Source organism: Panulirus ornatus, chromosome 10, assembly GCF_036320965.1.
Source record: "Panulirus ornatus isolate Po-2019 chromosome 10, ASM3632096v1, whole genome shotgun sequence".
Lineage (NCBI taxonomy): Eukaryota > Metazoa > Arthropoda > Malacostraca > Decapoda > Palinuridae > Panulirus > Panulirus ornatus.
The window spans coordinates 36,717,664-36,744,395 of NC_092233.1; the positions used below are offsets into that span (position 1 = coordinate 36,717,664).

The 26,732-nt window shown below is 41.8% G+C and overlaps 1 protein-coding gene across 2 annotated transcripts in view; it reads left to right on the forward strand.

The window, feature by feature from the left end:
- Nucleotides 1–26,732, forward strand: part of LOC139750904 (TAF5-like RNA polymerase II p300/CBP-associated factor-associated factor 65 kDa subunit 5L) — a 233,290-nt gene that overhangs the window by 135,809 nt on the left and 70,749 nt on the right. Inside the window, exon 5 of one of the 2 annotated variants that reach the window (XM_071665788.1) lies at nt 25,443–25,673. The exons of the other annotated variant lie outside the window; for it this stretch is intronic. Coding sequence (XP_071521889.1) covers nt 25,443–25,673 — 231 coding nt within the window. The remainder of the gene's footprint in view (nt 1–25,442; nt 25,674–26,732) is intronic. 2 annotated transcript variants of the gene reach the window in all.

Genomic DNA, 26,732 nt, shown 5'->3' on the forward strand with positions numbered 1-26,732 from the left:
TCTGATCATTATCTTGTGGAGGTGAAAGTGAAGATTTGTAGAGGTTTTCAGAAAAGAAGAGAGAATGTTGGGGTGAAAAGAGTGGTGAGAGTAAGTGAGCTTGGGAAGGAGACTTGTGTGACGAAGTAGCAGGAGAGACTGAGTACAGAATGGAAAAAGGTGAGAACAAAGGAGGTAAGGGAAGTGGGGGAGGAATGGGATGTATTTAGGGAAGCAGTGATGGCTTGCGGAAAAGATGCTTGTGGCATGAGAATCGTGGGAGGTGGGCAGATTAGAAAGGGTAGTGAGTGGTGGGATGAAGAAGTAAGATTATTAGTGAAAGAGAAGAGAGAGGCATTTGGAACCATTTTTGCAGGGAAAAAATGCAATTGAGTGGGAGATGTAGAAAAGAAAGAGGCAGGAGGTCAAGAGAAAGGTGCAAGAGGTGAAAAAGAGGGCAAATGAGAGTTGGGGTGAGAGAATATCATTAAATTTTAGGGAGAATAAAAAGATGTTTTGGAAGGAGGTAAATAAAGTGCGTAAGACAAGGGAACAAATGGGAACTTCAGTGAAGGGGGCTAATGGGGAGGTGATAACAAGTAGTGGTGATGTGAAAAGGAGATGGAGTGAGTATTTTGAAGGTTTGTTGAGTGTGTCTGATGATAGAGTGGCAGATATTGGGTGTTTTGGTCAAGGTGGTGTGCAAAGTGAGAGAGTTAGGGAAAATGATTTGGTAAACAGAGAAGAGGTAGTAAAAGCTTTGCGGAAGATGAAAGCTGGCAAGGCAGCGGGTTTGGATGGTATTGCAGTGGAATGTATTAAAAAAGGGTGTGACTTTGTTGTTGACTGGTTGGTAAGGTTATTTAATGTATGTATGAATCATGATGAGATGCCTGAGGATTGGCGGAATGCTTGCATAGTGCCATTTCACAAAGGCAAAGGGGATAAAAGTGGGTGCTCAAATTACAGAGGTATAAGTTTGTTGAGTATTCCTGGTATATTATATGGGAGGGTATTGATTGAGAGGGTGAAGGCATGTACAGAGCATCAGATTGGGGAAGAGCAGTGTGGTTTCAGAAGTGGTAGAGGATGTGTGGATCAGGTGTTTGCTTTGAAGAATGTGTGTGAGAAATACTTAGAAAAGCAAATGGATTTGTATGTAGCATTTATGGATCTGGAGAAGGCATATGATAAGAGTTGATAGAGATGCTCTGTGGAAAGTACTAAGAATATATGGTGTGGGAGGCAAGTTGTTAGAAGCAGGGAAAAGTTTTTATCGAGGATGTAAGGCATGTTTACGCGTAGGAAGAGAGGAAAGTGATTGGTTCTCAGTGAATGTAGGTTTGCGGCAGGGGTGTGTGATGTCTCCATGGTTGTTTAATTTGTCTATGGATGGGGTAGTTAGGGAGGTGAATGCAAGAGTTTTGGAAAGAGGGGCAAGTATGCAGTCTGTTGTGGTTGAGAGAGCTTGGGAAGTGAGTCAGTTGTTGTTCTCTGATGATACAGTGCTGGTGGCTGACTCATGTGAGAAACTGCAGAAGCTGGTGACTGAGTTTTGTAAAGTGTTTGAAAGAAGAAAGCTGAGAGTAAATGTGAATAAGAGCAAGGTTATTAGGTACAGTAGGGTTGAGGGTCAAGTCAATTGGGAGGTAAGTTGGAGAAAAACTGGAGGAAGTAAAGTGTTTTATATATCTGTGAGTGGATTTGGCAGCAGATGGAACCATGGAAGTGGAAGTGAATCATAGGGTGGGGGAAGGGGCAAAAGTTCTGGGAGCATTGAAGAATGTGTGGAAGTCGAGAACATTATCTCGGAAAGCATAGATGGGTATGTTTGAAGGAATAGCGGTTCCAACAATGTTGTATGGTTGCGAGGCATAGGCTATGGATAGAGTGGTGCAGAGGAGGGTGGATTTGGTGGAAATGAGATGCTTGAGGACAAAATGTGGTGTGAGGTGGTTTGATCAAGTAAGTAATAATGGGGTAAGAGAGATGTGTGGAAATAAAAAGAGTGTGGTTGAGAGAGCAGAAGAGGGTGTTTTGAAATTGTTTGGTGACATGGAGAGAATGAGTGAGGAAAGATTGACCACGAGGATATATGTGTCAGAGGTGAAGGGAATGAGGAGAAGTGGGAGACCAAATTGGAGGTGGAAAGATGGAGTGAAAAAGATTTTGTGTGATCGGGGCCTGAACATACAGGAGGGTGAAAGGCATGCAAGGAATAGAGTGAATTGGAACGATGTGGTATACCGGGGTCAACGTGTTGTCAATGAATTGAACCAGGGCATGTGAAGCGTCTGGGGTAAACCATGGAAAGTTCTGTGGGACCTGGATGTGGAAAAGGAGCTGTGGTTTCAGTGCATTATTACATGACAGCTAGAGAGTGAGTTTGAGCGAACGTGGCCTTTGTTGTCTTTTTCCTAGCGCTACCTCGCGCACATGAGGGGGGAGGGGCTGTTATTTCATATGTGGTGGGGTGGCGATGGGAATGAATAAAGGCAGACAGTATGAATTATGTACATGCGTATATATGTATATGTCTGTGTGTGTATATATATGTTTACGTTGAGTTGTATAGGTATGTATATTTGCATGTGTGGACGTCTATGTATATACATGTGTATGTGGGTGGGTTGGGTCATTCTTTCGTCTGTTTCCTTGCGCTACCTAGCTGACGCGGGAGACAGCGACAAAGTAAAATGAATAGATATAAATAATAAATAATTTATTTTTTATATACTTTGTTGCTGTCTCTTGCATTAGCGAGGTAGCACAAGGAAACAGATGAAAGAAAGACCCAACCTACCCACAAACACGTTCACACACGCACATATACATACCTATACATTTTAGTGTAACATACAGAGACATATACATATATACACATGTATATAATTCATACTTGCTGCTTTTATTCATTCCTGTTGTCACCCTGCTGCTCATGAAAATGATACCCCTTTCCCCCACTTGCGTGCGAGGTAGTGCTAGGAAAAGAAAACAAAGGCCACATTCGTTCACACTCAGTCTTTGGCTATCATATATAATGTACCAAAACCGCAGCTCCCTTTCTACATCCAGGCTCCATGAAACTTTCCTTTGTTTACCCTAGACACTTCACATGCACTGGTTCAATCCATTGACAGCATGTCGACCTTGGTATACCACATCGTTCCAATTCACTCTATTCCTTGCCCCCCTTTCACCCTCCTGCATGTTCAGGCCCCGATCGCTCAAAATCTTTTTCACTTCGTCCTTCCTCCTCTAATTCGGTCTCCTATCTCTCCTCGTTCCCTCCACCTCTGACACATATATTCTCTTTGTCAATCTTTCCTCACTCATTCTCTCCATGTGGCCAAATCGTTACAATACACCCTTTTCTGCTCTCTCAACCACGCTCTTTTTATTACCATGCAGCCCTTTTACCCTTTCATTACTGACTCGATTAAACCACCTCACACCACATATTGTCCTCAAACATCTCATATCCAACGCATCCACCCTTCTCCACACAACCCTATCTATAGCCCACACCTCACAACCATACAACATTGTTGGAACCACTATTCCTTCAAACATACCCATTTTTGCTTTCCGAGATAATGTTCTTGCCCTCCACACATTCTTCAACACTCCCAGAAGGTTCGCCCCTCCCCCACCGTGTGGTTCACTTCCACTTCCATGCTTCCATCCACTGCCAATTCCAATCCCAGATATCTAAAATTCACTTCCTCTAGTTTTTCTCCATTCAACCTTCCCTCCCAAGTGTCTTGTCCCATAATCATACTGAACCTAATAACCTTGCTCCTATTCACATACAAATCCATTTGTTTTTCTAAATTTTTTTCACATCCATTCTTCAAAGTAAACACCTCATCCACACATCCTCTACCACTTCTGAAACCAGACTGCTATTCCCCAATCTGATGCTCTGTACATGCCTTCGCCCTCTCAATCAATACCCTCCCATATATTTTCACAGGAATACTCAACAAACTTTTTTTTTTTTTCTCGCTGTCTCCCGCGTTTGCGAGGTAGCGCAAGGAAACAGATGAAAAAAATGGCCCAACCCACCCCCATACACATGTATATACATACGTCCACACACGCAAATATACATACCTACACAGCTTTCCATGGTTTACCCCAGACGCTTCACATGCCCTGATTCAATCCACTGACAGCACGTCAACCCCGGTATACGACATCGATCCAGTTCACTATATTCCTTGCCCTCCTTTCACCCTCCTGCATGTTCAGGCCCCGATCACACAAAATCTTTTTCACTCCATCTTTCCACCTCCAATTTGGTCTCCCACTTCTCCTTGTTCCCTCCACCTCCGACACATATATCCTCTTGGTCAATCTTTCCTCACTCATTCTCTCCATGTGGCCAAACCATTTCAAAACACCCTCTTCTGCTCTCTCAACCATGCTCTTTTTATTTCCACACATCTCTCTTACCCTTACGTCTCTTACTCAATCAAACCACCTCACACCACACATTGTCCTCAAACATCTCATTTCCAGCACACCCATCCTTCTGCGCACAACTCTATCCATAGCCCACGCCTCGCAATCATACAACATTGTTGGAACCACTATTCCTTCAAACATACCCATTTTTGCTTTCCGAGATAATGTTCTCGACTTCCACACATTCTTCAAGGCTCCCAGGATTTTCGCCCCCTCCCCCACCCTATGATCCACTTCCGCTTCCATGGTTCCATCCGCTGCCAGATCCACTCCCAGATATCTAAAACACTTTACTTCCTCCAGTTTTGCTCCATTCAAACTTACCTCCCAATTGACTTGACCCTCAATCCTACTGTACCTAATAACCTTGCTCTTATTCACATTTACTCTTAACTTTCTTCTTTCACACACTTTACCAAACTCAGTCACCAGCTTCTGCAGTTTCTCACATGAATCAGCCACCAGCGCTGTATCATCAGCGAACAACAACTGACTCACTTCCCAAGCTCTCTCATCCCCAACAGACTTCATACTTGCCCCTCTTTCCAAAACTCTTGCATTTACCTCCCTAACAACCCCATCCATAAACAAATTAAACAACCATGGAGACATCACACACCCCTGCCACAAACCTACATTCACTGAGAACCAATCACTTTCCTCTCTTCCTACACATACACATGCCTTACATCCTCGATAAAAACTTTTCACTGCTTCTAACAACTTGCCTCCCACACCATATATTCTTATTACCTTCCACAGAGCATCTCTATCAACTCTATCATATGCCTTCTCCAGATCCATAAATGCTACATACAAATCCATTTGTTTTTCTAAGTATTTCTCACATACATTCTTCAAAGCAAACACCTGATCCACACATCCTCTACCACTTCTGAAACCACACTGCTCTTCCCCAATCTGATGCTCTGTACATGCCTTCACCCTCTCAATCAATACCCTCCCATATAATTTACCAGGAATACTCAACAAACTTATACCTCTGTAATTTGAGCACTCACTCTTATCCCCTTTGCCTTTGTACAATGGCACTATGCACGCATTCCGCCAATCCTCAGGCACCTCACCATGAGTCATACATACATTAAATAACCTTACCAACCAGTCAATAATACAGTCACCCCCTTTTTTAATAAATTCCACTGCAATACCATCCAAACCTGCTGCCTTGCCGGCTTTCATCTTCCGCAAAGCTTTTACTACCTCTTCTCTGTTTACCAAATCATTTTCCCTGACCCTCTCACTTTACACACCACCTCGACCAAAACACCCTATATCTGCCACTCTATCATCAAACACATTCAACAAACCTTCAAAATACTCACTCCATCTCCTTCTCACATCACCACTACTTGTTATCACCTCCCCATTTGCGCCCTTCACTGAAGTTCCCATTTGCTCCCTTGTCTTACGCACTTTATTTGCCTCCTTCCAGAACGTCTTTTTATTCTCCCTAAAATTTAATGATACTCTCTCACCCCAACTCTCATTTGCCCTCTTTTTCACCTCTTGCACCTTTGTCTTGACCTCCTGTCTCTTTCTTTTATACATCTCCCACTCATTGCATTTTTTCCCTGCAAAAATTGTCCAAATGCCTCTCTCTTCTCTTTCACTAATAATCTTACTTCTTCATCCCACCACTCACTACCCTTTCTAATCAACCCACCTCCCACTCTTCTCATGCCACAAGCATCTTTTGCGCAATCCATCACTGATTCCCTAAATACATCCCATTCCTCCCCCACTCCCCTTACTTCCATTATTCTCACCTTTTTCCATTCTGTACTCAGTGTCTCCTGGTACTTCCTCACACAAGTCTCCTTCCCAAGCTCACTTACTCTCACCACCCTCTTCACCCCAACATTCACTCTTCTTTTCTGAAAACCCATACAAATCTTCACCTTAGCCTCCACAAGACAATGATCAGACATCCCTCCAGTTGCACCTCTCAGCACATTAACATCCAAAAGTCTCTCTTTCACGCGCTTCTCAATTAGCACATAATCCAATAACGCTCTCTGGCCATCTCTCCTACTTACATACGTATACTTATGTATATCTCGCTTTTTAAACCAGGTATTCCCAGTCACCAGTCCTTTTTCAGCACATAAATCTACAAGCTCTTCACCATTTCCATTTACAACACTGAACACCCCATGTATACCAATTATTCCCTCAACTGCCACATTACTCACCTTTGCATTCAAATCACCCATCACTATAACCCGGTCTCGTGCATCAAAACCACTAACACACTCATTCAGCTGCTTCCAAAACACTTGTCTCTCATGATCTTTCTTCTCATGCCCAGGTGCATATGCACCAATAATCACCCATCTCTCTCCATCAACTTTCAGTTTTACCCATATTAATCGAGAATTTACTTTCTTACATTCTATCACATACTCCCACAACTCCTGTTTCAGGAGTACTGCTACTCCTTCCCTTGCTCTTGTCCTCTCACTAACCCCTGACTTTACTCCCAAGACATTCCCAAACCATTCTTCCTCTTTACCCTTGAGCTTCGTTTCACTCAGAGCCAAAACATCCAGGTTCCTTTCCTCAAACATACTACCTATCTCTCCTTTTTTCACATCTTGGTTACATCCACACACATTTAGACACCCCAATCTGAGCCTTCGAGGAGGATGAGCACTCCCCGCGTGACTCCTTCTTCTGTTTCCCATTTTAGAAAGTTAAAAAATACAAACTTATACCTCTGTAATTTGAACTATAACCTTTATCGCCTTTGCATTTGTACAGTGGTACTATGCATGCATTCCTCCAATCTTCAGGTGGTTCACCATGAGCCATACATACATTAAACATTCTTACCATCCAGTTGACAACAGTCACCCCCTTTTTTAATAAATTCCAGTGTAATACCATCCAAACCCACCGCCTTTCCGGCTTTCATCATCTACAAACCTTTCACTACCTCTTCTCCGTTTACCAAATCATTCTCCCTAACCCTCTTGCTTTGAACACCACCTCGACCAAAACACGCTATATCTGCCTGTCTATCATCTAACACATGCAACAAACCTTCAATATGCTCACTCCATCTCCATCTCACATCACCACTTCTTATTATTACCTCACCATTAGCCCCTTTCACTGATGTTCCCATTTGTTCTGTTGTCTTAAACAGGAGTGGTGGGAGTATGTGATAGAGTGTAAGAAAGTAAACTCTAGATTTTTATATGTAAATCTGAAAGTGGATGGAGAGAGATGGGTGATTATTGGTGTATATGCGCCTGGGCATGAGAAAAAAAATCATGAGGCAAGTGTTTTGGGAGCAGCTGAGTGAGTGTGTTAGTAGTTTTGATGCACGAGACTAGGTTATAATGATGGGTGATTTGAATGCAAAGGTGGGTAATGTGGCAGTTGAGGGAATAATTGGTGTACATGGGGTGTTCTGTGTTGTAAATGGAAATGGTGAAGAGCTTGTAGATTTATGTTCTGAAAAAGGACTGGTGATTGGAAGTCCCTGGTTTAAAAAGAGAGATATATCTAAGTATACATATGTAAGTAGGAGAGATGGCCAGAGAGTGTTATTGGATTACGTGTTAATTGATAGGTGCGCAAAAGAGAGAATTTTGGATGATAATGTGCTCAGAGGTGCAACTGGAGGGATGTCTGACCATTATCTTGGGGAGGCATAAGTGAAGATTTGTAGAGGTTTTCAGAAAAGAAAAAATACTGGGGTGAAGAGAGTGGTGAGAGTAAGTGGGCTTAGGAAGGAGACGTGTGTGAGGAAGTACCAGGAGAGACTGAGTACAGAGTGGAAATAGGTGAGAACAAAGGACATAAGGGGAGTGGGGGAGGAATGGGATGTATTTAGGGAAACAGTGATGGTCTGCGTAAAAGATGCTTGTGGCATGAGAAGCGTGGGAGGTAGGCTGATAAGAAAGGGGAGTGAGTGGTTGGATGAAGAAGTAAGATTATTAGTGAAAGAGAAGAGAGAGGCATTTGGACGATTTTTGCAAGGAAATGATACAAAGGACGGGGAGATTTATTAAAGAAAGAGGCAAGAGGTCAAGAGAAAGGTGCCAGAGGTGAAAAAGAGGGCAAATGAGAGTTGGGGTGAGAGAGTATCATTAGATTCTAGGGAGAATGAAAAGATGTTTTGGAAGGAGGTAAATAAAGTGCCTAAGACAAGGGAACAAATGGGAAGATCAGTGAAGGGGGCTAATGGGAAGGTGATAACAAGTAGTGGTGATGTCACAAGATGGAGTGAGTACTTTGAAGGTTTGTTGAATGTGTTTGATGATAGAGTGGCAGATATAGGGTGTTTTGGTCGAGGTGGTGTGCAAAGTGAGAGGGTTGGGGAGAATGATTTGGTAAACAGAAAAGAGGTAGTAAAAGCTTTGCAGAAGATGAAAGCCGGCAAGGCAGCGGGTTTGGATGGTATTACAGTGGAATTTATTGAAAAAGGGGTAACTGTATTGTTCACTGCTTGGTAAGGTTATTTAATGTATGTATGACTCATGGTGAGGTGCCTGAGGAGTGGCTGAATGTTTGCATAGTGCTACTGTACAAAGGCATAGGGGATAAAAGTGAGTTCTCAAATTACAGAGGTATAAGTTTGTTGAGTATTCCTGGGAAATTATATTGGAAGGTATTGATTGAGAGGGTGAAGGCATGTACAGAACATCAGATTGGGGAAGAGCAGTGTGGTTTCAGGAGTGGTAGAGGATGTGTGGATCAGGTGTTTGTTTCGAAGAATGTATGTGAGAAATACTTAGAAAAGCAAATGGATTTGTATGTAGCATATATGGATCTGGAGAAGGCACATGATAGAGCTGATAGAGATGCTCTGTGGAAGGTATTAAGAATATATGGTGTGGGAGGCAAGTTGTTAGAAGCAGTGAAAAGTTTTTATCGAGGATGTAAGGCATGTTTACGTGTAGGAAGAGAGGAAAGTGATTGGTTCTCAGTGAATGTTGGTTTGCGGCAGGGGTGTGTGATGTCTCCATAGTTGTTTAATTTGTTTATGGATGGGGTTGTTAGGGAGGTGAATGGAAGTTTTGGAAAGAGGTGCAAGTATGCAGTCTGTTGTGGATGAGAAAGCTTGGGCAGAGTCAGTTGTTGTTCGCTGATGATACAGTGCTGATGGCTGATTCAGGTGTGAAACTGTAGGAGCTAGTGACTGAATTTGGTCAAGTGTGTGAAAGAAGAAAGCTGAGAGTAAATGTAGATAAGAGCAAGGTAATTATGTACAGTAGGGTTGAGGGACAAGTCAATTGGGAGGTAAGTTTGAATGGAGAAAAACTGGAGGAAGTGAAGTGTTTTAGATATCTGGGAGTGGATTTGGCAGTGGATAGAACCATGGAAGTGGAAGTGAATCATAGGGTGGGGGAGGGGGCGTTGGAAAATGTGTGGAAGTCGAGAACATATTCTTGGAAACGAAAATGGGTATGTTTGAAGGAATACTGGTTCCAGCAATGTTATTTGGTTGCGAGGCGTGGGGGCTTTAGATAGAGTTGTGTGGAGGAGGGTGGATGTACTGGAAATGAGATGTTTGAGGACAATATGTGGTGTTAGGTGGTTTGACCGAGTAAGTAATGAAAAGGTACTGAGAGACGTGTGGTAATAAAAAGAGTGTGGTTGAGAGAGCAGAAGAGGGTGTTTTGAAATGGTTTGGGCACATGGAGAGAATGAGTGAGGAAAGATTAACCAAGAGGATATATGTGTCATAGGTGGAGGGGACGAGAAGAAGTGGGAGACCAAATTCCAGGTGGAAAGATGGAGTGAAAAAGATTTCGAGTGATCGGGGCCTGAATATGCAGGAAGGTTAAAGGCGTGCAAAGAATAGAGTGAATTGGAATGATGTGGCATACCGGGGTCGACGTGCTGTCAATGGATTGAACCAGGGCATGTGAAACATCTGGGATAAACCATGGAAAGTTTTGTGGGGCCTGGATGTGGAAAGGGAGCTGTGGTTTTGGTGCATTATACATGACAGCTAGAGACTGAGTGTCAATGAATGTGGCCTTTGTTGTCTTTTCCTAGCGCTACCTCGCGCACATGCAGGGGGAGGGGGTTGTTATTTCATGTGTGGCGGGGTGCCAACAGGAATGAATAAAGGGAGACTGTCAATTATGTACATGTGTATATATGTATATGTCTGTGTGTGTATGTATATATGTATACATTGAGATGTATAGGTGCGTATATGTGTGTGTGTGGACATGTATGTATATACATGTGTACGTGAATCGGTTCGGCCTTTCTTTCGTGTGTTTCCTCGCGCTACCTTCCTACCACGGGAGACAGCGACAAAGTATAATAAATAAAATAAGTATTTTATTTATTTATATCCCTGGGGATAGGGGATTAAGAATACTTCCCACGCATTCCTCACGTGTCGTAGAAGGCGACTAAAGGGGACGGGAGCGGGGGGCCAGAAACCCTCCCTCCTTGTATTTTAACTTTCTAAAAGGGGAAACAGAAGAAGGAGTCACGCGAGGAGTGCTCATCCTCCTCGAAGGCTCAGATTGGGGTGTCTAAATATGTGTGGATGTAACCAAGATGAGAAAAAAGGAGAGATAGGTAGTATGTTTGAGGAAAGGAACCTGGATGTTTAGGCTCTGAGTGAAACGAAGCTAAAGGGTTGAGGAAAGGAACCTGGATGTTTTGGCTCTGAGTGAAACGAAGCTAAAGGGTAAAGGGGAAGAGTGGTTTGGAAATGTCTTGGGAGTAAAGTCAGGGGTTAGTGAGAGTACAAGAGCAAGGGAAGGAGTAGCACTACTCCTGAATCAGGAGTTGTGGGAGTATGTGATAGAGTGTAAGAAAGTAAACTCTAGATTGATGTGGGTAAAACTGAAAGTTGATGGAGAGAGATGGGTGATTATTGGTGCATATGCACTGGGCATGAGAAGAAAGATCATGAGAGGCAAGTGTTTTGGGAGCAGCTGAATGAGTGTGTTAGTGGTTTTGATGCAAAAGACCGGGTTATAGTGATGGGTGATTTGAATGCAAAGGTGAGTAATGTGGCAGTTGAGGGAATAATTGGTATACATGGAGTGTTGAGTGTTGTAAATGGAAATGGTGAAGAGCTTGTACATTTATGTGCTGAAAAAGGACTGGTGATTCGGAATACCTGCTTTAAAAAGCAAGATATACATAAGTATATGTATGTAAGTAGGAGAGATGGCCAGAGAGCATTATTGGATTACGTGTTAATTGATAGACGCACGAAAGAGAGACTTTTGGATGTTAATGTGCTGAGAGGTGCAACTGGAGGGATGTCTGATCATTATCTTGTGGAAGCAAAGGTGAAGATTTGTGGGGGGTTTCTGAAAAGAAGAGAGAATGTTGGGGTGAAGAGAGTGGTGAGAGTAAGTGAGCTTGGGAAGGAGACTTGTATGAGGAAGTACCAGGAGAGACTGAGTACAGAATGGAAAAAGGTGAGAACAATGGAAGTTAGGGGAGTGGGGGAGGAATGGGATGTATTTAGGGAAGCAGTGATGGCTTGCGCAAAAGATACTTGTGGCATGAGAAGCGTGGGAGGTGGGTTGATTAGAAAAGGTAGTGAGTGGTGGAATGAAGAAGTAAGATTATTAGTGAAAGAGAAGAGAGAGGCATTTGAATGATCTTTGCAGGGAAAAAATGCAAATGAGTGGAAGAGGTATAAAAGAAAGAGGCAGGAGGTCAAGAGAAAGGTGCAAGAGGTGAAAAAGAGGGCAAATGAGAGTTGGGGCGAGAGAGTGTCATTAAATTTCAGGGAGAATAAAAAGATGTTTTGGAAGGAGGTAAATAAAGTGTGTAAGACAAGGGAGCAAATGGGAACTTCAGTGAAGGGGGCTAATGGGGAGGTGATAACAAGTAGTGGTGATGTGAGAAGGAGATGGAGTGAGTATTTTGAGGGTTCGTTGAATGTGTTTGATGATAGAGTGGCAGATGTGGGGTGTCTTGGTCGAGGTGGTGTGCAAAGTGAGAGGGTTAGGGAAAATGATTTGGTAAATAGAGAAGAGGTAGTAAAAGCTTTACGAAAGATGAAGGCTGGCAAAGCAGCAGGTTTGGATGGCATTGCAGTGGAATTTATTAAAAAAGGGGGTGACTGTATTGTTGACTGGTTGGTAAGGTTATTTAATGTATGTATGATTTATGGTGAGGTGCGTGAGGATTGGCGGAATGCTTGCATAGTGCCATTGTACAAAGGCAAAGGGGATAAGAGTGAGTGCTCAAAATACAGAGGTATAAGTTTGTTGAGTATTTCTGGTAAATTATATGGGAGGGTATTGATTGAGAGGGTGAAGGCATGTACAGAGCATCAGATTGGGGAAGAGCAGTGTGGTTTCAGAAGTGGTAGAGGATGAGTGGATCAGGTGTTTGCTTTGAAGAATATATGCGAGAAATACTTAGAAAAACAAATGGATTTGTATGTAGCATTTATGGATCTGGAGAAGGCATATGATAGAGTTGATAGAGATGCTCTGTGGAAGGTATTAAGAATATATGGTGTGGGAGGCAAGTTGTTAGAAGCAGTGAAAAGTTTTTATCGAGGATGTAAGGCATGTGTACGTGTAGGAAGAGAGGAAAGTGATTGGTTCTCAGTGAATGTAGGTTTGCGGCAGGGGTGTGTGATGTCTCCATGGTTGTTTAATTTGTTTATGGATGGGGTTGTTAGGGAAGTGAATGCAAGAGTTTTGGAAAGAGGGGCAAGTATGAAGTCTGCTGTGGATGAGAGAGCTTGGGAAGTGAGTCAGTTGTTGTTCGCTGATGATACAGCGCTGATGGCTGATTCAAGTGAGAAACTGCAGAAGCTGGTGACTGAGTTTGGTAAAGTGTGTGAAAGAAGAAAGTTAAGAGTAAATGTGAATAAGAGCAAGGTTATTAGGTACAGTAGGGTTAAGGGTCAAGTCAATTGGGAGGTAAGTTTGAATGGAGAAAAGCTGGAGGAAGTGAAGTGTTTTAGATATCTGGGAGTGGATCTGGTAGCGGATGGAAACATGGAAGCGGAAGTGAATCATAGGGTGGAGGAGGGGGCGAAAATTCTGGGAGCCTTGAAGAATGTTTGGAAGTCAAGAACATTATCTCGGAAAGCAAAAATGGGTATGTTTGAAGGAATAGTGGTTCCAACAATGTTGTATGGTTGCGAGGCGTGGGTTATGGATAGAGTTGTGCGCAGGAGGGTGGATGTGCTGGAAATGAGATGTTTGAGGACAATATGTGGTGTGAGGTGGTTTGATCAAGTAAGTAATAATAGGGTAAGAGAGATGTGTGGAAATAAAAAGAGCGTGGTTGAGAGAGCACAAGAGGGTGTTTTGAAATGGTTTGGGCACATGGAGAGAATGAGTGAGGAAATAAATAAAAACCTTTCACTGCTTCTAATAACTTGCCTCCCACACCATATATTCTTATTACCTTCCACAGAGCATCTCTATCAGCTCTATCATATGCCTTCTCCAGATCCATAAATGCTACATACAAATCCATTTGCTTTTCTAATTATTTCTCACATACATTCTTCAAAGCAAACATCCTCTACCACTTCTGAAACCACACTGCTCTTCCTGAATCTGATGCTCTGTACATGCCTTCACCTCTCAATCAATACCCTCCCCTATAATTTACCGGGAATACTCAACAAACTTATACCTCTGTAATTGTAGCACTCACTCTTATCCCCTTTGCCTTTGTGCAATGGTACTACGCACGCATTCCGCCAATCCTCAGGCACCTCACCATGAATCATACATACATTAAATAACCTTACCAACCAGTCAACAGTACAGTCATCCCCTTTTTTGATAAATTCCACTGCAATACCATCCAAACCTGCTGCCTTGCCGGCTTTCATCTTCCAAAAGCTTTTACTACCTCTTCTCTGTTTACCAAATCATTTTCCCTAACCCTCTCACTTTGCACACCACCTCGACCAAGACACCCTATATCTGCCACTCTATCATCAAACACATTCAACAAACCTTCAAAATACTCACTCCATCTCCTTCTCACATCACCACTACTTGTTATCACCTCCCCATTAGCCCCCTTCACTGAAGTTCCCATTTGCTCCCTTGTCTTACGCACTTTATTTACCTCCTTCCAGAGCATCTTTTTATTTTCCCTAAAGTTTATTGATACTCTCTCACCCCAACTCTCATTTGCTCTCTTTTTCACCTTTTGCACCTTTCTCTTGACCTCTTGTCTCTTTCTTTTATACATCTCCCACTCATTTGCATTTTTTCCCTGCAAAAATCATCCAAATGCCTCTATCTTCTCTTTCACTAATAATCATACTTCTTCATCTCACCACTGACTACCCTTTCTAATCAACCCACCTCCCACGCTTCTCATGCCAGAAGCATCTTTTGCTCAAGCCATCACTGCTTCCCTAAATACATCCCATTCCTCCCCCACTCCCCTTACCTCCTTTGTTCTCACCTCTTTCCATTCTGTACTCAGTCTCTCCTGGTACTTCCTTACACCAAGTCTCCTTCCCAAGCTCACTTACTCTCACCACCCTCTTCACCCCAACATTCTCTCTTCTTTTCTGAAAACCCATACAAATCTTCACCTTAACCTCCGCAAGATAATGATCAGACTTGATCATGATATAATGGTGAAGAGCTTGTAGATTTATGTGCTGAAAAAGGACTGGTGATTGGGAATACCTGGTTTAAAAAGCGAGACATACATAAGTATACGTATGTAAGTAGGAGAGATGGCCAGAGAGCGTTATCGGATTACGTGTTAATTGATAGGCGTGTGATAGAGAGACTTTTGGATGTTAATGTGCTGAGAGGTGCAACTGGAGGGATGTCTGATCATTATCTTGAAGAGGCAAAGGTGAAGATTTGTTGGGGTTTTCAGAAAAAAAGAGAGAATGTTGGGGTGAAGAGAGTGGTGAGAGTAAGTGAGCTTGGGAAGGAGACTTGTGTGAGGAAGTATCAGGAGAGACTGAGTACAGAATGGAAAAAGGTGAGAACAAAGGAGGTAAGGGGAGTGGGGGACAAATGGGATGTATTTAGGGAAGCAGTGATGGCTTGCGCAAAAGATTCTTGTGGCATGAGAAGCGTGGGAGGTGGGTTGATTAGAAAGGGTAGTGAGTGGTGGGATGAAGAAGTAATATTATTAGTGAAAGAGAAGAGAGAGGCATTTGGACAATTTTTGCAGGGAAAAAATGCAAATGAGTGGGTGATGTATAAAAGAAAGGGGCAGGAGGTCAAGAGAAAGGTGCAAGAGGTGAAAAAGATGGCAAATGAGAGTTGGGGTGAGAGAGTATCATTGAATTCTAGGGAGAATAAAAAGATATTTTGGAAGGAGGTAAATAAAGTGCGTAAGTCAAGGGAGCAAATGGGAACTTCAGTGAAAGGGGCTAATGGGGAGGTGATAAGAAGTAGTGGTGATGTGAGAAGATGGACTGAGTATTTTGAAGGTTTGTTGAATATGTTTGATGATAGAGTGGCAGATATAGGGTGTTTTGGTCGAGGTGGTGTGCAAAGTGAGAGGGTTAGGGAAAATGATTTGGTAAACAGAGAAGAGGTAGTAAAAGCTTTGCAGAAGATGAAAGCTGGCAAGGCAGCAGGTTTGGATGGTATTGCAGTGGAAGTTATTAAAAAAGGGGATAACTGTTTTTTTAACTGGTTGGTAAGGTTATTTAATGTATGTATGATTCATGGTGAGGTGCGTGAGGATTGGCGAAATCCTTGCATAGTGCCATTGTACAAAGGCAAAGGGGATAAGAGTGAGTGCTCAAATTACAGAGGTATAAGTTTGTTGAGTATTCCTGGTAAATTATATGGGAGGGTATTGATTGAGAGGGTGAAGGCATGTACAGAGCATCAGATTGGGGAAGAGCAGTGTGGTTTCAGAAGTGGTAGAGGATGTGTGGATCAGGTGTTTGCTCTGAAGATTTTATGTGGGAAATACTTAGAAAAGCAAATGGATTTGTATGTAGCATTTATGGATCTGGAGAAGGCATATGATAGAGTTGATAGAGATGCTCTGTGGAAGGTACTAAGAATATTTGGTGTGGGAGGCAAGTTGTTAGAAGCAGTGAAAAGTTTTTATCGAGGATGTAAGGCATATGGACGTGTAGAAAGAGAAGAAAGTGATTGGTTCTCAGTAAATGTGGGTTTGCGGCAGGGGTGTGTGATGTCTCCATGGTTGTTTAATTTGTTTATGGATAGGGTTGTTAGGGAGGTGAATGCAAGAGTTTTGGAAAGAGGGGCAAGTATGCAGTCTGTTGTGGATGAGAGAGCTTGGGAAGTGAGTCAGTTGTTGTTCGCTGATGATACAGCGCTGGTGGCTGATTCATGTGTGAAACTGCAGAAGCTGGTGACTGAGTTTGGTAAAGTGTGTGAAAGAAGAAAGTTAAGAGTAAATGTGAATAAGAGCAAGGTTATTAGGTACAGTAGGGTTGAGGGTCAAGTCAATTGGGAGGTAAGTTTGAATAGAGAAAAACTGGAGGAAGTGAAGTGTTTTAGATATCTGGGAGTGGATTTGGCAGCAGATGGAACCATGGAAGCGGAAGTGAATCATAGGGTGGGGGAGGGGGCGAAAGTTCTGGGAGCCTTGATGAATATGTGGAAGTCGAGAACATTATCTCGGAAAGCAAAAATGGGTATGTTTGAAGGAATAGTGGTTCCAACAATGTTGTATGGTTGTATGGAGAGAGTTGTGTGCAGGAGGGTGGATGTGCTGGAAATGAGATGTTTGAGGACAATATGTGGTGTGAGTTGTTTGATCGAGCCAGTAATGTAAGGGTAAGAGAGATGTGTGGTAATGAAAAGAGCGTGGTTGAGAGAGCAGAAGAGGTTGTTTTGAAATGGTTTGCTCACATGGAGAGAATGGGTAAGGAAAGATTGACCAAGAGAATATATGTGTCAGAGGTGGAGTGAAAGAGGAAAAGTGGGAGACCAAATTGGAGGTGGAAAGATGGAGTGAAAAAGATTTGATTGATCAGGGCCTGAACATGCAGGAGGGTGAAAGGCATGAAAGGAATAGAGTGAATTGGAACGATGTGGTATACCGGAGTCGACGTGCTGTCAGTGGATTGAACCAGGGCATGTGAAGCGTCTGGGGTAAGCCATGGAAAGTTCTGTGGGGCCTGCATGTGGAAAGGGAGCTGTGGTTTCAGTGCATTATTACATGGTAGCTAGAGACTGAGTGTGAATGAATGGGGCCTTTGTTGTCTTTTCCTAGCGCTACCTCGCACACATGAGGGGGGAGGTGGTTGTTATTTTATGTGTGGCGAGGTGGCGATGGGAATGAATAAAGGCAGACTATGAATTATGTACATGTGTATATAAGTATATGTCTGTGTGTGTATATATATATATGTATATGTTGTGATGTATAGCTTTGTATGCTTGCGTGTGTGGACGTCTATGTATATACATGTGTATGTGGGTGGCATTGGGCCATTCTTTCGTCTGTTTCCTTGTGCTATCTCGCTAACGCGGGAGACAGCGACAAAGCAAAATAAATAAATAGATGAATAGAATATATATAAGAAGTGAAAAGTTTTTATCGAGGATGTAAGGCATGTATAACCTAACCTAACCTAACCTAACCTAACCTAACCTAACCTAACCTAACCTAACCTAAGTGATTGGTTCTCAGTGAATGTGAGTTTGCGTTAGGGGTGTGTGATGTCTCTATGGTTGTTTATTTTGTTTATGGATGGGGTTACTAGGGAGGTGAATGCAAGAGTTTTGGACAGAGGGGCAAATATGCAGTCTGTTGTAAATGAGAGAGCTTGGGAAGTGAGTCAGTTGTTGTTTGCTGATGATACAGCACTGTCGGCTGATTCATGTGAGAAACTGCAGAAGCTGGTGACTGAGTTTGGTAAAGTGTGTGAAAGAAGAAAGTTAAGAGTAAATGTGAATAAGAGCAAGGTTATTAGGTACAGTAGGGTTAAGGGTCAAGTCAATTGGGAGGTAAGTTTGAATGGAGAAAAACTGGAGGAAGTGAAGTGTTTCAGATATCTGGGAGTGGAATTGGCAGTGGATGGAATCCTGGAAGCAGAGGTGAATCATAGGGTGGGGGAGGAGGCAAAAATTTTGGGAGCGTTGATAATTGTGGGGAAGTCGAGAACATTATCTCGGAAAGCAAAAATTGGTATGTTTGAGGGAATGGTTCTTCCAACAACGTTATATGATTGCGAGGTGTAGGCTATGGATAGAGTTGTGCGGAGGAGGGTGGATGTGCTGGAAATGAGATGTTTGAGGACAATATGTGGTGTGAGGTGGTTTGATCAAGTAAGTAATAATAGGGTAAGAGAGATGTGTCATAAGAAAAAGAGTGTGGTTGAGAGAGCAGGACAGGGTGTTTTGAAGTGGTTTGGTCACATGGAGCGAATGAGTGAGGAAAGATTGACTAAGAGGATATATATGTCAGACGTGGAGGGAACGAGGAGAAGTGGGAGACCAAATTGGAGGTGGAAAGATGGAGTGAAAAAGGTTTTCAGTGATCGGGGTCTGAACATGCAGGAGGGTGAAAGGCGTGCAAGAAATAGAGTGAATTGGAACAGTATGGTATACTAGGGTCGACATGCTGTCAGTGGATTGAACCAGGGCATGTGAAGTGTCTGGGGTAGACCATGGAAAGTTCTGCGGGGCCTGGACGTGGAAAGGGAGCTGTGGTTTCGGTGCATTATTACATGGCAGCTAGAGACTGAGTGTGAATGAATGTGGCTTTTGTTTTTTTCCTAGTACTACCTCACACACATGAGGGGGGAGGGGGTCTTTATTTCATGTGTGGCGGGGTGGCAATGGGAATGAATAAAGGCAGACAGTATGAATTATGTACATGTGTATATATGTATATGTCTGTGTGTGTATATATATGTATATGTTGAGATGTATAGGTATGTATATTTCTGTGTGTGGACGTGTATGTATATACATGTGTATGTGGGTGGGTTGGGCCATTCTTTCGTTTGTTTCCTTGCGCTACCTCGCTAATGCGGGAGACAGTGACAAAGCAAAATGAATATATATATATATATATATATATATATATATATATATATATATATATATATATATATATATATCCCTGGGGATAGGGGAGAAAGAATACTTCCCATGCAATCCTCACGTGTCGTAGGTGACTAAAGGGGATGGGAGCGGTGGGCTGGAAACCCTCTCCTCCTTGTATTTTAACTTTCTAAAAGGGGAAACAGAAGAAGGAGTCACACGGAGTTCTCATCCTCCTCGAAGGCTAAGATTGGGGTGTCTAAATGTGTGTGGATGTAACCAAGATGAGAAAAAAGGAGAGATAGGTAGTATGTTTGAGGAAAGGAACTTGGATATTTTGGCTCTGAGTGAATTGAAGCTCAAGGGTAAAGGGGAAGAGTGGTTTGGGAATGTCTTGGGAGTAAAGTCAGGGGTTAGTGAGACGACAAGAGCAAGGGAAGGAGTAGCACTACTCCTGAAACAGGAGTGGTGGGAGTATGTGATAGAGTGTAAGAATGTAAACTCTAGACTGATTTGGGTAAAACTGAAAATGGATTGAGAGAGATGGGTGATTATTGGTGCATATGCACCTGGGCATGAGAAGAGAGATCATGAGAGGCAAGTGTTTTGGGAGCAACTGAGTGAGTGTGCTAGTAGTTTTGATGCACGAGACCGGGTTATAGTGATGGGTGATTTGAATGCAAAGGTGAGTAATGTGGCAATTGAGGGAATAATTGGTGTACATGGGGTGTTCAGTGTTGTAAACGGAAATGGTGAAGAGCTTGCAGATTTATGTGCTGAAAAAGGACTGGTGATTGGAAATACCTGGTTTGAAAATAGATATATACATAAGTATATGTCTGTAAGTGGGAGAAATGGCCAGAGAGCGTTACTGGATTATGTGTTAAGTGATAGGCGTGCGAAAGAGAGACTTTTGGATGTTAATGTTCTGAGAGGTGCAACTGGAGGGATGTCTGATCATTATCTTGTAGGGGCAAAGGTGAAGATTTGTTGAGGTTTACGGAAAAGAAGAGAGAATGTCGGGGTGAAGAGAAAGGCGAAAGTAAGTGAGCTTGGGAAGGAGACTTGTGTGAAGAAGTACCAGGAGAGACTGAGTACAGAATGAAAAAAGGTGAGAACAAAGGAGGTAAGGGGAGTGGGGGAGGAATGGGAAGTATTTAGTGAAGCAGTGATGGCTTGCGCCAAAGATACTTGTGGCATTAGAAGCGTGGGAAGTAGGCAGATTAGAAAGGGTAGTGAACGGTGGGATGAAGAAGTGATATTATTAGTGAAAGAGAAGAGAGAGGCATTTGGACGATTTTTGCAGGGAAATAATGCAAATGAGTGGGAGATGTATAAAAGAAAGAGGCAGGAGGTCAAGAGAAAGGTGCCAGAGGTGAAAAAGAGGGCAAATGAGAGTTGGGGTGAGAGAGTATCATTAAATTTTAGGGAGAATAAAAAGATGTTTTGGAAGGAGGTATATAAAGTGCGTAAGACAAGGGAACAAATGGGAACTTCAGTGAAGGGGGCTAATGGCGAGGTGATAACAAGTAGTGGTGATGTGAGGAGATAGAGTGAGTATTTTGAAGGTTTGTTGAATGTGTTTGATGATAGAGTGGCAGATATAGGGTGTTTTGATCGAGGTGGTGTGCAAAGTGAGAGGGTTAGAGAGAATGATTTGGTAAACAGAGAAGAGGTAGTAAAAGCTTTACGGAAAATGAAAGCTGGCAAGGCAATGAGATTGGATGGTAATGCAGCGGAATTATATTAAAAAAGGGGTGACTGTGTTGCTGACTGGTTGGTACGATATTTAATGTATGTATGACTCATGGTGAGGTGCCTGAGGATTGGGGAAATGCATGCATATTTCCATTGTACAAAGGCAAAGGAGATAGAGGTGAGTGCTCAAATTACAGAGGTATAAGTTTTTTGAGTATTCCTAGGAAATTATAATGGAGGGTATTGATTGGGTATTGATTAAGAGAGTGAAGGCATGTGCAGAGCATCAGATTGGGGAAGAGCAGTCTGGTTTCAGAAGTGTTAGAAGATGTGTGGATCAGGTGTTTGCTGTGAAGAATGTATGTGAGAAATTCTTAGAAAAGGAAATGGATTTGTATGTAGCATTTATGGATCAGGAGAAGGCATATGGTAAGAGTTAATAGAGATGCTCTGTGGAACGTATTAAGAATATATGGTGTGGGAGGCAAGTTGTTAGAAGCAGTGAAAAGTTTTTATCGAGGATGTAAGGCATATGTGCGAGTGGGAAGAGAGGAAAGTGATTGGTTCTCAGTGAATGTCGGTTTGCGGCAGGGGTGTGTGATGTCTCCATGGTTGTTTAATTTGTTTATGGATGGGGTTGTTAGGGAGGTGAATGCAACAGTTTTGGAGACTGGGGCAAGTATGCAGTCTGCTGTCGATGAGAGGGCTTGGGAAGTGAGTCAGTTGTTGTTCACTGATGATACAGCATTCGTGGCTGATTCGGGTGAGAAAGTGTAGAAGCTGGTGACTGAGTTTCATAAAGTGTGTGAAACAAGAAAGCTTAGAGGAAATGTGAATAAGGGTAAGGTTATTAGGTTCGGTAGGGTTGAGGGACAGGTCAATTGGGAGGTAAGCTTGAATGGAGAAAAACTGAAGGAAGTGAAGTGTTTTATATATCTGGAAGTGGATTTGGTAGTGGATGGAACCATGGAAGCGGAAGTGAGTCACAGGGTGGGGGAGGGGCGAGTGTTCTGGGAATGTGTGGAAGGCGAGAACATTATCTCGAAGAGCAAAAATGGGTATGTCTGAAGGAGTAGTGGCATCAACAATGTTTATTGGCTGCAAGGTATGGGCTATAGATTGGATTGTGCGGAGGAGGGTGGATGCGATGGAATTGAAATGTTTGAGGACAATATGTGGTGTGATGTGGTTTGATCGAGTAAGCAATGAAAGGGTTAGAGAGATGTGTGGTAATAAAAAGAGTGTGGTTGAGAGAGCACAAATGGTGTATTGAAATGGTTTCCTCATATGGAGAGAACGAGTGAGAAGAGACGGACAAAGAGGATATATGTGTCAGAGGTGGATGGAACGAGGAGAAGTGGTAGACCAAATTGGAGGTGGAAGGATGGAATGAAAAAGATTTTGAGCGATCGGGGCCTGAACATACAGGAGGGTGAAAAGCATGCAAGGAATAGAGTGAACTAGAACGATATGGTATACCAGGGTCGAAGTGCTGTCAGCGTATTGAACCAGGGCATGTGAAGTGTTGGGTGAGCCATGGAAAGTTTTGTGGAGCCTGGATGTGGAAAGGGAGCTGTGGTTTCAGTCCATTACACATGACAGCTAGAGACTTAGTGTGAACGAATGTGGCCTTTGTTGTCTTTTCGTAGCACTACCTCATGAGTGCAGGGGGAGGGGGGTGCCATTTCATGTGTGGCGGGGTAGCAGTGGTAAATGGATGAAGGCAGCAAGTATGAATATGTCCATGTGTATATATGTATATGTCTGTATGTATATGTTTATGTATGTATATGAAAGTAAAATTTAAAGTACCCTAGATCTTTCATTGATAAATACCTTTACTGGTGCTACCTCACTGACGTGGGAAACAGCAAATGCATAAAATAGATATAAATTTTTTTATTCATATTCGCGATTTCCTGTATCAGCTAGGTAGCGTCAAGAACAGAAGACTAAGGTTCAGAGGGAAATATCCTCACTTGGCCTGTCTCTGTTTCTTCTTTTGGAAAGTAAAACAGGAGGGGAGGATTTCCACCCTCCTGCTTCCACTTCCTGAAACACATGGAATATGTTTGAAGTATTTTTTTCTCATATATCCACAGGGATAGATATACAGGTTGAGCAACCCTAATCTCAGAATCTGAAATGCTCCAAAGTCAGAAGCTTTTTTGGGTGTCAATATGACGTTACGAGTGAAAAATTCCACACCTGACCTCATTGACCCATGCTGAGCTCTGATGCTCTGTAGGTGCCATTTTGTGACAAACCATCATCACCACTAGACCTATGTGCATTACTCACCGTGTTTTTTGCCTATTCTCTGCTGTGGTACAAAGATGTTGTTGAAACTGTTGAAAAGGCCTGCAGATACCCGTATGGGTAACAGTGATAAGAAGAAGAGGAAGCTTTTATGTTAAGCACAAAATTATTAAAAATATTGTATAAGTTACCTTCAGGATATTAGGTGTATATGAAACATAAATGGATTTTGTATTTAGACTTGGGTCCCATCCTCAAGATATCTCATTGTCTATGTGCATGAATTCCAAAGTGTGATAAAATCCAAAAGCTTTAGCACTTCTGGTCCCCACCATTTTGTATAAGGGATACTCACCCTGAATATGGATTTAACGAGATGACCTTCATTAGGTTCTTAGTTGCCCATGTTGTCTCAGGTAACAAAAGAGAAAAAGAATAGGTTTGAACACATGAAGAAGCACAGAGAACCAGTAGAGAAGGCCACCAAAGATGTAACTGAATTAAGAAGTAAAAAGAGTAAATGTTGACCTAATCATAACTTTTAAGTTTTTAAACCATTTTAATAATGTCAACAATGAATAGTTCTGTGAGAGATGCAAGGATAGAACAAGTAGAGGTCATAACATGAAGTAAGGCAAGATTCTTGTTTAAGAAACATAAAGAATTACTTGGATAAGAGTAGTGGATGAATGGAATAGACTGAATTGTGAATGTAGACAGCATACGGAAATTTAAAAAGTTGTATGATTATAGAGTGAGTTCAAGAAATATAGGGTGCTTCATGAGTAGAACGTCCGCTTTATACTGTTTAGAAAGGTATATACAAGTAGTAAATTAAACACAAGTACATGGCATTCGATCAAGGTGTTATGCACTGTGCTTCTCCTGCTAGGTCTAGAAGCTAATATTAATTTCTTTTAGTGTTATTCTAAATTTACACATTTCTTTCTCTTTTGATTTAGATAATTCAGGACAGAAAAAACTTTCTGAATCATGAAGATAGATCAAGCGAATAAAGGTCAATCATTTTTCAGAAATTGATTTAGCCTAAAATGCATGCTATTAAGGCTAATGTAGTAATGTTTAGTGAGTTGCTAAAGATGGAGTATGTACTTTACTGATCTGTCATAACATGATGGCTGAATATTATACTGAATCATCATACCCCTCCAAACACTTCCTCTGGCAAGCACACACTTACCCACACACTCCCATCACTTTCCTTCTCCATTACATGTATCCTTTCACACATTCTTTGAGGTTGACACACTCACTAACACACTCTTTAAATAAATGGATCTAGATAACTGGAATGTAATAAGTCCAGGTGATGGGTGATGAAGGAGTATTATTTGAAGGGAGCAGGTGGCCCATGCTCACCCATCCCACTGTTGCCTTTGTTTACACATTCAACTTTGCTAACATCCGCTGGACATGATTGAAACCCATACCACATTTTATGAAACTGGTGTCAAGTTATGAAATGTGCTTTAGTCAAATATTGCTTTCTAGGCCCATGGAAAGTGGGGAATGGGGTCTAATGAATACAGTTGTTGTTTTTAGGTTTGAAAAGCATAAGAAAAAGATAAACATTTCACAAAAAGCAGATTGTTGTGTATTTGTTACTCCTCATCATCATGAGATAACGGTCTATGATATCAATGTATAAAAGTATAAACTATTGAAATTTAATGCAGACAGAGATTCCATTTAGGGTACAGCTAAAGAAAAGAACTTAATGGTCCAAAGAATGATCTTAACGAGTGATTCCAGCAGAGATGGTATGAAAGTGTTGGTTACTGTATTGAATGTATGAGTAAGGGGAGAAAGGCTCCACTAGGGGATACTCCTTAGACTATAATAATTGCTATTCTGGAAAGCCATTGGTCCCAAGCTTTTCAATGTATTGTTCAGATTGTATGTCATAATTTTGCTGTATAATAAAGAAATTCGTTTTGTGATACACATGACAGCTGAAAATTTGTGTATGTACACATGACAGTTGAAAATTTGTGCATAGCATTTTATGAAGAAAGAACTCATTATGGTAGATTTGTATTTTTTCTCATGAACTGGCAGATACCTTGCTTCAGGGAGTGAAGATGGGGCAGTCGCAGTGTGGGATTTGGCTGGTGGCCGGGTGATGACTGACCTCTGTGGTGGAGGACAAGCTAATAGTGGAAATACAGAAGTCACTCTGCACATGGACTCCATGGTGGGCCTCTGCTGGTCTAGTGACTCCTCTCTCCTAGTTTCTGCCTCCATTGATGGGTGTGTGCGGACTAGTCATCTCAGACAGGCACCTGCTAGGTAATCACATATAACAGACTATTGTTCATATTCATTTGTAGTGCATTTAGCAGCTTTTCCTATATTCCCACATAGCCTCTTCCTATGAAGGCTGCCTCTTAAAATACAAATTACATATTAACTTTCTTGTCTGCATCACATGGAAGTCTTTGTTCAGCATTGTTTTAATGCATCGTGAGCATTCATATGTAGTGGGTTGAACATTTTTGATGTAAAAAGTATTAAATTTTGTTCAGAATTTTTCTTAGATGTGAAAAATTGACAGTGCATAAATCTCAACAGAATAAGTGATTAGTATTTGGTAGTGCAATCCATTTATTTGTATCCAGTAAGTTGTTTCCTACACCCTGATCAGGGAGTACATATTTGTGTTTACTACAGTGTATAAGGGTTGTGAGGATGTGCGCAGCTTTCAAAATTTGCCAGTGTTCTTTGTGTTGTTATTTCATTTATGATCCAGTATTATATTTATGATGCATCGTTGATGCTATAATATTGAATTGTGAGACATTTTACAAATATTGAATTGTGAGACATTTTACAAAGATAATGTTAGTTGCAAATGTACATGCTGTAATAACATTTCAGAGTTTGGCAGCTAGAAAAACATTACATAGTACTCTTAAGCACTTTGCTATTAACTTTCCATTAAAGGGCCAAAATTCACAGAGCTAACCAATTAGCTACTGCAGTAACCTTGAAATTATTGTTTACATAACTCTCTGTTCTATTAATGTTTGTTGCTAACCCTCACTTTCAATACATAAACATGAAATGTAGAAAAAGCAGGATAGGATGTTACCAAGACAAACATTCATAATTCACAAGTTTAACCAGAAAAATTGCTTCTCCATTTCAAAGTTCACATTAGGTACTCAATTGTGGTTACTTTCATTACAATTAACCCTGTAACAGTGATTGATATGTCTCTTGGCAAGACTCTCCCTACAATGGTATGTGAAAAAAAATCAGAAAGATTTTAAGAAGTCAATAGAAAACAAATCTAAAAAAATTAACATATTTATTGCTTTTCATACATTAGAAATTGTACACCATGAC